Below are 17,174 nucleotides of genomic sequence, written 5' to 3' on the forward strand. Positions count from 1 at the left end.
GGTCCAGGATGTAGATGTACAAAATGTAGTGTAGATATGAGGGAAGGTGAGCGTGTGATTGTCCATAGTGTTCATGGATGTAAAAGGATTGATAGATTTGATCAATTATGGAAAGATTGTGTTAGTTCGTGGTTGTGGTTGAGTGACCTTATCGCCTGCGGGAAGAAGCTCCTCCTTAGTCTCTCTGTGTTGGTCTTCAAGGAGCGGAATCGCTTCCCAGACCGCAACAGAGTAAACAGTCCGTTATTGGGGTGACTGAGGTCCTTCACGATCTTCCTGGCCTTGGTCAAGCACCGCTTGCTGTAGATCGAGTGCAGGTCAGGGAGCTCGATGCGGATGATGCGCTCAGCTGATCGCACCACCCTCTGTAGAGCTCGTCTGTCCTGCATGGTGCTGTTCCCGAACCAGGTCGTGATATTTCCCGTCAGGATGCTCTCTATGGTGCAGGAGTAGAAATTCCTGAGCACCTTGGAGGGCAGTCTAAAGTCTCTCAAGCGTCTGAGGTGGTAGAGACGCTGCCGGGCCTTTTTTACCACGGTGTTGATGTGACAGGACCATGCCAGGTCCTGCGTGATGTGAACACCGAGGTATCTGAAGCTGTCCACTCTCTCCACTGGGCTCCTGTTGATGACGGGGGTCTGGTAGTTCCTCACCTGCTTTGTACTGAAGTCCACTATCAGCTCCTTTGTCTTACTGACGTTCAGGAGGAGATTGTTTCTCTGGCACCAGTTCTCCAGATTTCCAACCTCCTCCAGGTAGGCCGTCTCATCGTTGTTCGTGATCAGGCCCACCACAACAGTGTCGTCAGCAAACTTGATGATGGTGGTGGAGCTGGTAGTGGCCACGCAGTCGTGGGTGTACAGAGAGTACAACAGGGGGCTCAGAACACAACCCTGGGGGGCTCCAGTGCTGAGAGTGAGGGAGGCTGAGACATGTCTTCCCTGTTGGGTCTTAGTGCTCGTCTCTTACTGGAAATCAACATCCGTGTGCCCATGTGTGTGTAAAACATCTTTTATTTTGTGTTTGTAAGCGCGTGTGTATAGTGCGCATGTACTAATTCTTATAACATATGTGCGCGCATAATTTGACACCGTGCCTGTTCACACACACTCTCTCTCGCCTTTACCGTGTGTGTGTGTGTGTGTGTGTGTGTGTGTGTGTGTGTGTAGCACCCCCTCTCTGCTTTACACACACAAAGACACGAGAAAGAGAGTGTGTGTTTGTGTCAAATTACGCGTGCGCGCACAATGCACACACACTGCAGCGCGAGAGAGAAACACACAGCGCCTGCGCGCATAAACAGAAACACTTCTGTCGAGAATATTTTTACTTTATTTTTTTTTTTTAAGTGCAGGTTAATTTTATTTTTTCCTTTATATTTTGTGTTAATTTTTTTTATGTATTTATTTTTTTGGGCTTGCAAACGAATGATATAAATTTCCATTATTTCCCATTGGAAAATTTGGTTGTCTTTGGTTTACAAGGGTTTTGGAATACGAGCCCGCTTCCGGAACGAATTATGCTCGTAATCCAAGGTTCCACTGTATGTTATTTATTGTCATATAGTTAAGAAAAATGAACAGAATTAACAGTTTCATTTTTTTATTCTATTTTGCAGGATGCTAGGTGATGGCTAAAATGGTCACCAATGCGCTTAAAGTTTTTATTTTTAACTAATCTCCCACAAAAAAAGGAGTGATCTTTAATTCTATTATAGACCCTCTCCTCTCCAATGTCTGTCTGACACGCAAAGAAATGGATCATTAATACAAGTAAATTAAAATAACATCAGAGAAAAAGTGGAACCATAGTGCAACAATAACGGTTTAACGTTGGGATGTTAATTGCAGAGGAACAATATATAAGGAAACATTTGGTATTATATATGTAATTTCATTTATTCCAATGTGCATGCTGATGTTTCAGTATTTTTGTTAAAAAATTACTATTTTATCAGGCAGTAATAGTCTGGTATTTCTAGTTTCCAGTGTGGGAACAAAGTTCCTTTTTGATCCTTCAGGCGCTGAACAAAAGGGAAGATCAAGATCATTCTTTCCTTTTGGTTGGTGTGCGACATTTTGCGATGATCCCTAAATTATTTGTTGCGCCGTAGAGAATAATGGTGTTTATGCTTTTAAACCTTTTTTTTTTAAGGCAGGTGTAGCTTAAAGACAACGTAGGGAGGAAATATATGTGGGTATATTATTTTGCGGGTTTATTTACGCAGCTATTGAATTCGGAGATGCGAATATCAAGCTAACTTTACCTCGGACACAAACCGGGTCAGTAGCGTACTGTATGTAGTGAGCATGATAACTTCAATGGATATATTTGTTACATGGACCACAAAAAAGCAGGTGATTTAGCACTATCAGCCTAATCAACCAAAAAGCCAGCCGAAAGGAAAACATGATGAAGGCTTTGTTGCACTTGGATGCATGGTAGGGGCAGAGGAGAGACCCGTGTGTGTTTTGTGTCTTAAACCGCGAGCAGCAGACAGCACGAGACTGAACAAAGTAGGAAGACACTTAGAGACAACACACCCCAGTCACGTTAATAAGCCACTCGACTTCTTTGAAAGTAAGCTCTAGATAAGTGACGAAGTAAGCCTGTTATAACAATCGCACGTGTATTTTCTGTTTTGAACTTGGTGTTATTTGGTCTTATTGGTTAAGAAATTAATATTTCAATAAATAGTAAACTTGGTCGATTTCGTTATCATTTTGTTGACAAGTAGGGGTTGAAATTCACCCACCCTCTTAAGTGGGAAATGACAGAAAATGTTTGAGAACCACTGAGCTAAAACAACGTATCTCTACACTCTTATAAAAAATAAAAATTATCCTAGATTTTTATTTAATACCGTAACCAAATTAATCAGAAATAAGACCACTGCAAAAATCTCCAAAACAACATCGTGTAAAAGTGAGGACTTCATGAATCTTTTAATAATAAAAATGTAAATATTAGGCATAAAACTGACGTTTTGAAACCAACCAATGTAAGTTACGCAGATGTTAAAATAGCCATGTCAGATCAGAACCTAGAATACTTTACTCCCCTTGAAGAGAATGAACTAATTTCACTCATCTCTTCTGCAAATTCATCAACCTGTATATTAGATCCTGTACCGACACATTTTCTTAAACAGATAGTACTAGCAATAACAGAACCCCTGTTGAGAATAATTAATTCTTTACTCAGCATTGGTTATGTTCCAAAATCTTTTAAATTATCAGTTATTAAACCGATTATTAAGAAGCCTGACCTTGACCCCGGTCAACTGTCCAATTACAAGCCAATATCAAACCTCCCCTTTATCTCCAAAATTCTGGAAAGGATAGTAGCGGAGCAGCTATGCTCATATCTACATAGAAATGGCATACATGAACTGTATCAGTCAAGATTTAGGCCTCATTACAGCACAGAGACAGCACTCGTTAAAGTAGTAAATGACCTCCTATTGGCCTCTGATCAAGGTTGTGTAACCATGCTTGTATTACTCAACCTTCAGTTTTAGACCGACTGCTTTTTTTCCCTTTACATGCTTCCTCTGTGCAACATAATCCGTAAGCATGGTATTAATTTTCACTGTTATGCTGACGACACAGTTATATGTCTCAGCAAAACCTGATGAGATAAACCAGCTTACTAAAGTTGAGCAATGTGTGCAGGACATAAGAAATTGGATGCTAATTAACTTCCTTCTGCTTAATCCAGATAAGACAGTCTTAGGACTGCATACAGCTAGAAGTAAGATTCTAGATCACTCTGTAACTTTAGATGGCCTTTCTGTTCCATCAAGTGCAACAGTAAAAGACCTTGGTGTAATTATAGATTCTAGACTTTCATTTGAAGCTCATGTTGATAATATTACCAAGATAGCATTCTTTCACCTCAGAAATATTGCCAAGATAAGAAATATCTTGTCGCTAAATGATGGAAAAAAACTAGTTCATGCTTTTATTACCTCTAGGTTGTACTATTGTAATGCCCTACTGTCTGGTTGTTCAACTAGGTGCATAAACAAGCTTCAGCTAGTCCAGAATGCAGCAGCGAGAGTCCTCCAGAACCAGAAGATACGAGCACATCACACCTATCTTATCTTCACTGCATTGGCTCCCTGTGAAATTTTGCATTGATTTTAAAATACTACTTTTGACATATAAAGCTTTAAATGGTCTTGCACCGCAGTATCTGAGTGAACTGCTAGTGTCTTAAAATCCGCCATGCCTACTGTAATCAAAAGATGCAGGTTGCTTATTAGTACCGCCTATTATGAAAACTACAACTGGGGGCAGAGCTTTTTCTCACAAAGCCACAAAATTATGAAATAGTCTTCCAAATAGTGTTCGGGACTCAGACAGTCTCAGTGTTTAAGTCCAGGCTAAAAACCTATTTATATAATCAAGCATTTTTATAAATTTGCCTTAGGTAAAGGAGCAGATCTGGGGGACTCATGGACATAGAATATTATGGTGAACTGGTATGTTTAGGTGGTGTCTTCCCCACTTTCATTGATCACTCAGGTTTGTTGACGGACTTGACCGTCTCTGTTTCTCTGAGGACTTGACCGTTCGATAGTTCAGGACTGGAACTTCACACATGTCTACCCGAGTTCAATAACTAACTGGACTCCATATTAACATCATTTAACATCAACTGTTATGCTGAACTGCCTGCCAACTAACATACAGTATGAATGCAGATCAATTCCTGCTTTCTGTTTCACCCAAATGGGTTCCCTGTTGAGTCTGGTTCATCTTAAGGTTTCTTCCTACTACCATCTCAGGAAGTTTTTCCTTGCCACTGTCGCCCTCGGCTTGCTTACCAGGGACTATCTGACCATTTTGATTCATACACAATCAAATTCCATACAAACTTAAATAATTCTTTTGATTGTGTAAAGCTGCTTTGGGACAATGCCAATTGTTAAAAGCGCTATACAAATAAAATTGAATTGAAATTCAAAAACATAAGACTCATTAGACTTTTCACTGTTGTTTTGCAAAGCGTCCAAGTGTTCACAAGCTCTCTTGTCATTTTAATGCAAATGCAGTGGAACCTTAAATTGCGAGTGGGTAAAAATGTAATAACGCGGTTTGCTTAAATATGCACTTAAACTAATACCTTGTTGAAGCACCTTTTGATTTAATAGCACTTTAATTGCATAGAGTATCAGCATTGCACATCTTGACTTGGCAATATTTGTCCACTCTTTTTCAGATTTAAGATTCAAAGAACTTTATTAATTACAGAGGGAAATTGCTTTGTCTTGGTCATACAGTTGCATTAATTAATTAAAAAAATTAAACAAACTTGAGACAAGGAAAAGTAAAAATACAAGAAATAAAAATGAAAAGAAAAATACAATAAATAAAAGCAAAATTAGAGTTAAATGTAGCACACTTTTTACATATTGCACTAAAAATATAATCTGTATACTGATATTGCACTTGTAATGTAGTACAAGTGAATAGAAAATAATATAGCACAAATGTACTAATAAGATATTGCACTTGGACTTGGAACTTATCTTGAATTGTGGGAACAGTAGTGTCCGAAAGTATTATTGAGCATTAACTACTGACAATCCCTATCCCTTAGTGAAAGCGTTACAGAGATGAGTTTTATAGTTTAATGACCATTGGAAAAAAAGATCTCCTATGGCACTCTGTAGAACACCTGGTCATGATCAGTCTCTGGCTGAAACTGCTCCTTTGGTCGGAGAGAACACTGTGCAGATTGTGTGCATTTTGGACAGAATCCTCCTCCTTGCCACAACAGAGTCCAGCTTCTTGCCCAGGACAGATCCGGCCCTCTTGATGACCTTGTCCAGTCTGTTTTTATCTGCTGCTTTCATGTTGCAGCCCCAGCAGACCACAGCATAGAAAACGACACTCGCCACAACAGATTCATAAAACATCCGAAGAATGGTATTGCAGATGTTGAAAGACCTGAGCCTTCTCAGAAAGTATAACCGGCTTTGTCCTTTCTTGTAGAGTGCCAATGTGTTAATTGACCAGTCCAGTTTGTTATCCATATGCACTCCCAGGTATTTATACTCAGAGACCATGTCCACTGTCTCTCCCTGGACAGATATCGGACTCACAGGGGTTCCCCTTTTCCTGAAGTCGACCACCAGCTTCTTCGTATTCTTGATGTTGAGTTGTAGGTGATTACGCTCACACCAGAAAACAAAGTCATCCACCACAGACTGGTACTCGGAGATGTCACCGTCCTTAAAACATCCCACCACCACAGACTCGTCAGAGAACTTCTGTAAATGGCATGATTAAGTTATATTTAAAGTCAGCTGTATAGAGGGTGAAAAGAAATGGAGACCGAACAGTGCAGAACCAGTGCTGCAGATCAATGTGTCAGACATGCAGTTTTGTAATCTGACATACTGGGGACAGCATGTCAAATAGTTCATGATCCATGAGACCAGGAGAGTGTCAATTTGCATGGTCCTTAGTTTTTCCCCCAGTACTGCCAGTCGTATGGTGTTGAAGGCACTCGAGAAATCGAAGAAAATAATCCTAACACTGTTCCCAGGTTTGTCGAGGTGGGAGTAGGTTCAGTGAAGCAGATGTATAATAGCGTCATCTACTCCCAGGAATGGCTGATAGGCAAACTGAAAAGGGTCAGGAGATACCTGGTCATCAGGGATGTTGATTGATGGAAGTGCAGAAGAAGTAGTTATTTGTGTGGGGGTGGATGGTGGAGCAGAAGGAGAGGGGCCTGTATTAAAGCTGAAATTGGAGGTGGTGTGAGACAGAGGGACATAAACTCTGTTAAAAGTGTTGAGATTGTCCGGTCAACTCGTCCATCTTATTGTCCAGGGATAAGAGACGGGAGATACGGCTTGTACTTTCTCATCCTCTCCTTCTGCTCCTTTCGTCTCTCTTCTTCCTTGCCTACTCTGCGCCAATTTCTTCCACCTTTTCGTCCTCTCTGTGTCCTCCTCCGTATCTCATCAGGGATGTTTAGAGACCGAAACATGATGCCGGCCGGCTTCAGTGCGATCAGCTGTTCCCTAGTGTAAACAAAGGAACCGGCTCCGTGCTGCTGCGCGCTGATCGCCGAAAACATAAATACTGCTGCACAACTACTGAAGATAAAACTTTCAAAACGCATAGTTTAAAAGGGCAGGCTTTACTGACTTAGAAAACAAAAAAAAAAGTTATAAATAGATAAAAGCAGAAAAGTATTAAAAAACAAATAAAACAAAAACCCGAAGAGCAACTGCACCAAGCTGCTGCACGCTCACGCATGCGCACTAATATAATTTTTTGCAAAAGCACTCCAAATCTGTCACATTGCGAGGGCGTTTTCAGATCAACCCACAGATTTTCAATCCAATGCTCTGGCTGGGCCATTTCAAAACTTAATCTTCTTCTGGTAAAGCCATTCTTTTGTTTATTTGGATGTATGCGTTGGGTCTATCCTCTAGATATATAGCTTTCTAGGAGAAGCCTGAAGGTATTGTGCCAACAATGACTGGTATTTGAAATGGTATTTGTTCATAAATAACTCCTTCTTGACCGAACCCAGTTCCAACTAAAGAAAAACAGCCCAAAAGCATGATGCTGCCACCACCATGCTTTAGTCAGGATATAGTGTTCTTATGGTGCCAAACATACGCTTTGGAATTTTGGCCAAAAATTTTAACCTTGGTTTCATCAGACCATAACACATTTTCCTGACATGCTCTTCGGAGACTTCAAATGTGTTTTTGATAAATTTAGTCATGTTTGGATGTTTTTCGTCACCCTACCCTATATCTTAGACACATGAAGAATAGTGTAGATTGCTGTCACATGTAGTACACAGCTAGTACTTTCCAGAAATTCCTGCAGCTCCATTAGGTGTTGCTGTAGGCCTCTTGGCAACCTCTCTGACCAGGTTTCTTCTCATCTACTCATACATTTTTAGAGACATATCCAGTAAGCTAACTGTTGCGCCATATTTTCTCCACATTAATAGTAACAATTACCCAAGACCTTGTTTTTTTGAATGATGCAAAACCAAATGGTGACATTTTTAACTGCACTGAATATGATGTTTTGAAGTGAATATGAACTTATTCTAGTGCTAAACAAACAAACAATCTGAAACATTTAAAAGGCATTTAAAAGGGAACTTAAGTTTCCATGTAAACGCATAAGGATTTTGGGCAAAAAATATTTTCTTAAAACAGTTAATTCAGACAACATACTCTTAATACTTGAATGGCAAAGGTAAAAATAGGTGGGATAGGACTTTGCAATCTGTGTCTGTTGATGTAATGAAGCGATATCCCGGACAAAATTCAAAAGGAATTGCAAATTGCATTTGCAATTGTGTTTCCCATATGTGGACGCACAAAGTGTGCCATAATTTAAAGGCAATTGCAAACTTTGCATTACCATTTTCTGTTTCGCCTTTGTGAACGCACACTGACTGCCAAATTTCAAATAAAAAAGAAAAGTACATTTGCGTTTGTATTTCCCATGTCTTGCAAGTCATGAACCTGCCATATTTAAATAGCAAAATCAATGACCATGTTTGCTTTTTCATTTTCTCTGCGTCGCGCGTCAAGCTGGCCAAAATTCAAACGCAATCGCTAATCGATTTGCAATTGCATTTCCAACACGTTACACAGAAACCTGTCAATCAGCATCAGGGGCAGGTCTATACTGTGGGGCGGGATTGTGTGGGGTGTGACGTCACTCGCAGTCGCCGCACAAGAGGGGGAAATTTGAGCAATGGAGATTATCCGGGATTATCTTATTTGTTTATCAAGAAATAAACACAAAAATTACAAATCGCATGTTTTCTTACTCTGAAGTGGACAGAGAAGCTATTACAAATAAATATTTTTTTAGATCTTCTCCTGTTACAGCCTGCTAGAGCTAAATCTTTCAAAAACGCTGCTTACCGGAGCTTTATAGAGATAGAGTCACTAAGGGACCGTATAAAAAGTGCATGACCAAGACCTACCCGTTTGTTTACAGAAGAATACACAAGATTACAAAGAAATACCTCACAGGACATCAAACATATTACACTGTTAGGCTACAGCACGCATTATTTGTTTATTTATTCATTTAATTTATTAATAATTATTTTAATGTACATTTTAAAATAAATTATTACACAGACAATGCTTGTGGCAATAAAACAGATAATTTGTTAAATGAGAGTTGGGGTGTTTTTTGTTATTAAAATAATAATTGTGAAGATATGTATGAAAATGAATGCACTTTGGTACAGTCTATTATAAGCTGCAAAAATGACAATTAAATCAACAAAATTTAATAACTATATTGCTATAGAAATTTAGCATTTAGAAAATGTAAAACCAACTGTACTATAATCCACTCTATCCTTGCTAATAACTACAGCCCTTCCATTTGCAATATTCAGTTTGATATTAATTCAGTTAATTTAAAAAAAAAAAAAAAAAAGAAAGAAAATAAAAATGAAATCAAACTGAAACTGATAGAGTGGATTATAACTGGTTTTACATGTGTAATCAAAGAAAAAGCTTTATGTTATGCGCTAAAATGCCTCTCTGCCATGGATTGCCACCCTACATAACCTTTATCAAATATTATATTAGAACATTAATAGGTTTATGATTTACAAATTGCACCAAACGAATTTGATTATAGAATAATATTTTATATAGAAATTTTTTTTTATATATGGGTGATTCCATCTCAAATCAACCAGAGGGTTCCACCCCATGATCACAGATTTTGCTGATTTTTTTCACCAATTGTTGGTATTGCCATGAAAATAAAAAACCCCAATTTTTTTGTCCCAACTCCCACTCTTCTCCTCTTTTCCTTGATAACTCACTTGCTATATGTCATATGGAAATGAATGGGTATATTTATGTAATTTTTTTATGTAGATTCTGATTCTGCAATCAGAATTTGGCTATCTGCTGTGGTTATGGAGATATTTCTGAAAAAACCATTTTTTGGGGGTACCCCTTTTCGACCCCCCAGAACCCAAGGTCTGCATGTATATATGTTATTTAAAAAATAGGGGTTACTTCACATCACCTTATCTTGAAAATAAATAAAAAACAGGGGTGTGTTATGCCCTGTTTTATAGAAATCATCAAAAATTAATTGTCCAGGTTTTGCAAATGTTTTACACATTTTATACACATATACAATTTGATACACATTTTATATACAGAGAATGTACATGGATCTACACAATAGGCCTTATCTACCAGTAAATATGTCATGTTATGGTGGTACATGTAAGATACCTGTATCACTGTCAAACAGTACCCTGTACCTTCTTATTCCCCGCCGCCACCATGCTTTTTCCGCCATAAGCGTTTGGAGCACAAAGGCACTGCACATGCGTGTTTTACCCATATTCTATCGCGATATTTCATTTTCTTATCATTGCCTAACATTGTACCAGTATTACCGTGAAAGGTACAATATGGCCCAGCCCTAATCTTGATGGTATAATTGAAAATGCTGATTTGGACCCAGATGACACTGTTCAGTTCAAGCAGTGGATTTTATAATGAGACTTTATGAAAAATGAGACTTTATGAAAAAATATAGCCAAGGCCCAAGCTGCTTATTTAAAGAACTGAAAGAGAAACTTCCCATTGGAAAGGAGGCTGTTATCCTCATGGATTTTGCCGAATGCTATTTTTCATTTGTCAGGATGCTGTTCAAGGTTTTCATTGGGATACATCCCAGGTGATTCTGCATCCCTTCGTGGTTTACTATAGGGATGGTAGTGAAAATGATGGTTCACTAAGTTGCAAAAGTTTTTGTGTTGTCAGTAATGAAAGAGAACACAATGCTATTGTTGTTCACAAGTTTATTAAGGTTCTCATGAATCCACTAAAAGTTCTTCTACCATATTTAAATCATGTGCATTACTTCTCAGATGGTGCAGCCAGCCAGTACAAGAATTATAAAAAAAAATTTGACTTTGGTAGCTACAAAGTGCATGCCTTTTCTAGTTGATATTTGTGTCACTGCAACTTGACAGGTCTCGTACATGTACATGTACCCTTTTTGTCTTATTCCATTAACTCATTTTTGTGGGCTTTGTTCTTTCAGAATCAGATACCCAGGGTGATGAAAAAAAAACTGATTAGTCCTTTCAGTGTAGAGAGATGAATAACCTCATTATCAGTCTTTGACTAGATATGCATTACAGAAGAATTTGAGGTAACTTTTACTTTGAAAGGAGCAGATTTTATGGGTATGCATTAAGTATTCTACAGATATTGCAGTACATTTCTGTGTGTCAAATCATAAAATGTTGCAAAACGTGGACAATTAATTTTTGATGATTTCTATAAAACTGGGCATAACACACGCCTGGTTTTTATTTATTTTCAAGATAAGGGGATGTAAAGTAACCCCTATTTTTTTGAGTAACATAGATACATGCAGACCTTGGGTTCTGGGGGGTCGAAAAGGGGTACCCCCAAACAATGTTTTTTCAGAAATATCTCCATAACCACAGCAGAGAGCCAAATTCTGATTGCAGAATCTGAATCTACATAAACAAAATTACATAAATATACCAGGTTCATTTCCATATGACATATAGCAAGTGAGTTATCAATGAAAAAGAGGATTTCAAAAAGGGGCGTGGCATGTCTTAAAGCACTTTGAGGCCAAAAATTAAGATGGCTGCTATTTTTTAATAAGTGGGAGTTGGGACAAAAGAATTGGGGGTTTTTATTTTCATGGCAAAACCAACAATCGGTGAGAAAATCAGCAAAATCTGAGAAGTGATGGTGGAAAATTTCTCTTTCATTGGTTGATTTGAGATGGAATTACTCATATAAATTATATATTTTTTCATATATATATATATATATATATATATATATATATATCTTTTTTTTTATATTGCTTATTTATAATAAAAATCGCTTCATGTAATTTTTCATCATAAACAATATTTATTTGGTGTAAACATTTTTGTATTACATGACAAACCCCTGCAAAATAAATGTTCCACAAAATAAACATATGAGAATTTGTATTATGTGTCTTAATGTTCGTGTATTAATGTGTCATGTGCCTAGGGTTAATTATAATAGTAATAATATATTTGATAATAATATTAATATGAATTTTTATATTATGATGTCCTAATATATTTGATAGAGATTTTGTGGGGGGTGCAATTCGTGACAGGAGGCATTTTAGCGCATAACACAACTTTACTGCGGTTCACCTATATAGCTCAAATTTCCCCCTCTTGGTCGGCGACTGCGAGTGACGTCACTCCCCACACAATCCCGCCCCTGATGCTGATTGACAGGTTTCTGTGTAACGTGTTGGAAATGCAATTGCAAGTGGATTAGCGATTGCGTTTGAATTTTGGCCAGCTTGGCGCGCGACGCAGAGAAAGTGAAAAAGCAAACGTGGTCATTGATTTTGCTATTTAAATATGGCAGGTTCATGACTTGTAAGACATGGGAAATACAAATGCAAATGGACTTTTCTTTTTTATTTAAAATTTGGCAGTCAGTGTGCGTTCACGAAGGCGAAACAGCAAATGGTAATGCAAAGTTTGCAATTGCATTTGAATTATGGCACACTTTGTGCGTCCACATATGGAAAACGCAATTGCAAATGCAATTTGCAATTCCTTTTGAATATTGTCCGGGATATCGCTCCATATGATGTGACATAAGGGATTCTGGTGTACCCAAGTTCAACCATGTAAATGCTCATTTATTCATAGCTTAATTTGAATGACTAACAGCAGTTAAAATCTGAATGTATTAAGTAATTAATTCAGTTGAAGTTATTGCAACTGTAATTTTAATCCAAGAACAAAGTGCACAAGCACCCTAATCTGGAATAGAATAAGGTCTATGAGGCTGATAAAATCCTTGGCTACACATAAAAAAAAAAATTGATAACTACAAATAAAATGACAAATTAAAAAGAAAAGGTTGAAAATTTGACCAAAAAGAAAAAAAAAAGAAAGATAATCGTTGATATATATGATGTCTAAACTATTCCGATTATGATCACTTTCTGCAAAGCCAGACAAACATGTATAGTACCTGATTGCATTCAATACTGCATCATTAATTCTTAAAATAACAAAGATATAAACACACATGAAACAAAACACATAATAAATAAAAGGGGGACACTGACCTGTTGAACAACTGGAATTCCCATGACTTTTGTCAGCAGGCTTAATGCCAGCTGCAGGTTTCTTGTTTTCACACCCACTTAGCAGAGACTTGTCTTTAACTGAAATTAGGTGATTTGCCGTGTTGATAGGGGATTCAACATCTGTATTTCTTGACTCAGCCAATGCCTGATGAGCATCAAGATTTTGTGTTGAAACAGAACAACCATTGTCTGACACTTCGAAACATTCCAATATGGATAAATCTCCATTCTCAGTGTTCTTAGTTCCAGCAAGTTTAGGTGAAAAATCTGGTCTTGCTTCTTTTCCCTTCACTGTAGGTTGAAAACCATCAAAGGGGTTGCAATTTTCCAAGACAGCAGCAGACAAGATGCACTTTTCAGCAAATCCAAAAACTTTTTCATTTATTTCTGGAAGTTTGGTGTTTTGGTTGTTTGTTTTATTTAATCTGCTGATGAAAGGCTTTACAATGCTAGCTTTGCTCACTGTGTTGGTTACTGGGTTAAAAGTCTGTGACTTGACCTTGCCTTTGGGCAGAAGCTAAACAAAAATTAAAGAGACAAAAATTTTTAAGTGTTCTTTGCTGCATTTTCTTTTAATACTTCTGTGGAAGAGATGGACGCTACCTTACCTTTTGAGGCTTTTTATCGATGGCACTGCATGGACTAGACGTCTTTTTAAAGCAAAATACCCTAAACATTAGGGAACAGAACATATACGTTAACATAAAGAGACAGGTATATGCATGTATGTATATAGTATTGTACACTATATTGACAAATGTATTCGCTCGCCTGTCTTCACATGAATAAGAACTAAAGTAACTATACTATTCATAGTATATTCATACTATTCATAATGCATAGTGTTTAATATAATGTTGGCCCACCCTTTGCAGCTATAACAGCTTTAACTCTTCTGGGAAGGCTTTCCACAGGAATGTGTTTATGGGAATTTTTGACCTTTCTTCAACAAGCCCATTTGTGACATCAGACACTAATGTTGAATGGCCTAATTCATCCCGAAGGTGTTTTATCGGGTTGAGGTCAGGAATCTGTTAGTCAAGTTCTTTAACACCAAACTCGCTTAGCCATGTCTTTATTGACCTATCAGAGCAACCTGGGCTCCCATACCATGTCAGAATTGCCACAGATGGTTCGCCTCCATGCCATGCCGTATTGCTGCAGTTATTTATGCAAAGGGAGCCCGGACCAAGTATTGAATGCTCTCACTCATCTTCTTTACGCTTTATCCTGTACTCAGGGTCGCAGGGAGGCTTAGGGCACAAGGCAGATAACACGTCCATCACAGGGCACACACATACACTATGGGCAATTTGGGAACACCAATTAACCTAACCTGCATATCTTTGGAATGTGAGAGGAAACCGAAGTACCCGGAGGAAACCCACCAAGCACGGGGAGAACATGGAAACCCCATGCACACAGAGACGGGAATCGAGCCTGGTCGGGAATCGAACCGGGACCCTGGAGGTGCAAGGCGACAGTGATAACCACTACATCACCGTGCCGCCCCGTATTGAGTGCTGTACATGTTAATTCTTTTCAGTAGTCCAACATTTCTATGTTAAAAATCTTTCTCTCTTTTATTTATTGGTCTTAAGTAATATTCACACAATATATACACACACACACACACTAATACACACACAGTATGTCACTAAAGTAAGTACGCCCTTCTAATTTCAGCAAACATTTTGGTATATCTTCTCTAAGGACAATACTATAGAAATGAAACTTAAATATATTTTAGTGCCGCCAATGTGCAGCTTTATAACAATATAAATTTACTGTCCTCTAAAAATTATTGTCGAAATAGCTGGCAACAAGTGAGCACACATTAAGTGATAATGACTGTACAGTACATTGTTCAACCTTGCAAAGTCACATGTACTATTTATTATGTGCTTGTGTTTGTTGACCAGCTTGATAGGACCATACAAAATAGGGGGATCCTCTTCCACTCCTCCATAATATCATGGAGCTGCTGGATGTTGGACACCTGGTGCTTCGCCACCTTCCACTTGAGCATGTCCCACAGGTGCTCAATAGAATTCAGATCTGGAGACATACTTGGCCACTACTTCACCTTTCTTAGCAAGGCAGTTGAAAACTGGACACCATCTGACAGTTTATCTTAGTCTCATCAGACCACAGGACATGGTTCCAGTAATTTATGCTGATGGACAGGTTGTCATCAGCAAACTGTTAGCGGGCTTTCTTATGAGCCAGCTTTAGAAGAAACTTTCTTCTGAGATGACGGCCATGCAAAACCAACTAGAAGGAAGTGGCTAATACTCTCTTACCCACTCACTCATCGTCGTCTATACCGCCTTATCCTGTATTTAAGGTCACAGCGACCTGAAGCCTATCCCAGGAGGTTTTGGGGACAAGGCGGTGTACACCCTAGACAGGGTGCCTATCCATCGCAGGGCACACACACATACATACACACACACATTCACACACACCGGCCAATTTGGGAACGTCAATTAGCCTAACCTACATGTCTCTGGACTGTGGGGAGAAACCGGAGTACCCGAAGGAAACCCACCAAGCACGGGGAGAACATGCGAACTCCATGCACACAGAGACCGAAATCGAGCCGGGCCAAGAATCGAACTTGGACCCTATGTACCAGATTTGGGCTGTCTGTCTAAACAGAACCAGCCCTTCTTGTACCAAAATCTATGACATGATCAAAATTGCTGAGATAATATTTTTTTTTCTTTAGCTTAATGTTTAAAGTAACTCTTGATCTGCATCCGAATTATTCATTTATGTATATATTTATGGCATTGAGCTGCAATCAAATAACTGGCCGATTAGACATCCGCAAAGATGTACGTACGTTCCTTAGAAACTGGACTGTGTGTATACCCTAGTACTTCTGCACACAACACAAAATGAAAACCAGCCTTATAGGCAGTAACTACCCCCAAATAAACTTACCCAATCTTTGATTTGGGCAAAGACTTGCGTCGTACGGCTGAGCTGCTGTGTCGCTCGAGCTGCTCTTTTAAATTGTTCTGAGGAAGTGAAGTCATCGCGCGGGAAGCGACCAAACGTACGCATAAAAGAAAATGGGCTTGCACTAACGCTAACCCTACATGACAGAAAATACGAATAAAATAAAGAGATGGCGATAATTAAATTACACTTCACATTACTGACAACTTTCTAACGTTTCTGTTTGCTAACTGGCTACTGTTATTTTTACTGTGCAAATATAATCACTCACGATCATTAATGTATTATTCTACACCGAAAAGGACAGCAAAAATGTTGCAAAAATAGCCGAAACAACAAGCGTGGTCATCCGCGCTCTTCTTCTTCTTCTTCTGTTTTAATGGCGGTTGGCATCCAACGTTAAGGTGCATTACCGCCACCTACTGTACTGGAGTGTGGGTCTGAATCCGCTACCTCCCACGCAAAAAAACAAAAAACAAACAAACAAACAAACAAACAAACAAACAAAAAATAATAATAATAATAATAATAGTAAATTATCCCCTTTATACACATACTAATTATATTCTGTTAATTAATCCAGTTATTCTCAAAAAATGTAATACACTTCTATTATTATGACCATTAAGCATGTCTGCATTATTAATTCCAACTTGTCCTTGTTCCTTAGCTTCTTCCTTTAATATTTCTCTTTCTGTAATGTACTTTGGACAATGACATAGTATGTGTTCCACTGATTCCTCCTCCTGACAATGATCACATAATCCAGTTGGATGTTTCCCTATTAGATGTAATGTTTTATTCAATCCTGAGTGTCCCATTCTTAATCGAGTAATTATACCTTCAGTTTTATTATCTCCTTTACACTTCCTTCTATTTCCTACTTTCTTTTGAATTCTGTAATAATGCCTACCCGTTATCTCCCTATCCCAGTTATACTGCCATTCCTTTATTATATTATTTCTAACTATTGCTTTTACTTCAGATTTACTATACAGGATTTCCATAATTTCATCTATA

The 17,174-nt window shown here is 38.3% G+C and overlaps 1 protein-coding gene across 3 annotated transcripts in view; it reads right to left on the reverse strand.

The window, feature by feature from the left end:
* blm (BLM RecQ like helicase) overlaps positions 1-16,517 on the reverse strand; it is a 58,603-nt gene extending 42,086 nt beyond the window's left edge. For 2 of the 3 annotated variants that reach the window (XM_053499793.1, XM_053499791.1), the window contains exons 1-3: positions 16,137-16,511; positions 13,796-13,856; positions 13,167-13,704 (exon numbers count right to left, since the gene is read on the reverse strand). In XM_053499793.1, coding sequence (XP_053355768.1) covers positions 13,167-13,704; positions 13,796-13,856; positions 16,137-16,231 — 694 coding nt within the window. In that variant the 5' untranslated portion in view covers positions 16,232-16,511. Of the gene's footprint in view, positions 1-13,166; positions 13,705-13,795; positions 13,857-16,136 lie in introns of all 3 variants that reach the window. The other variant, XM_053499792.1, reaches the window with a different exon arrangement.
* Positions 16,518-17,174: the final 657 nt, after the last annotated feature.

The sequence above is a fragment of the Clarias gariepinus genome, chromosome 7 (assembly GCF_024256425.1).
Source record: "Clarias gariepinus isolate MV-2021 ecotype Netherlands chromosome 7, CGAR_prim_01v2, whole genome shotgun sequence".
NCBI lineage: Eukaryota > Metazoa > Chordata > Actinopteri > Siluriformes > Clariidae > Clarias > Clarias gariepinus.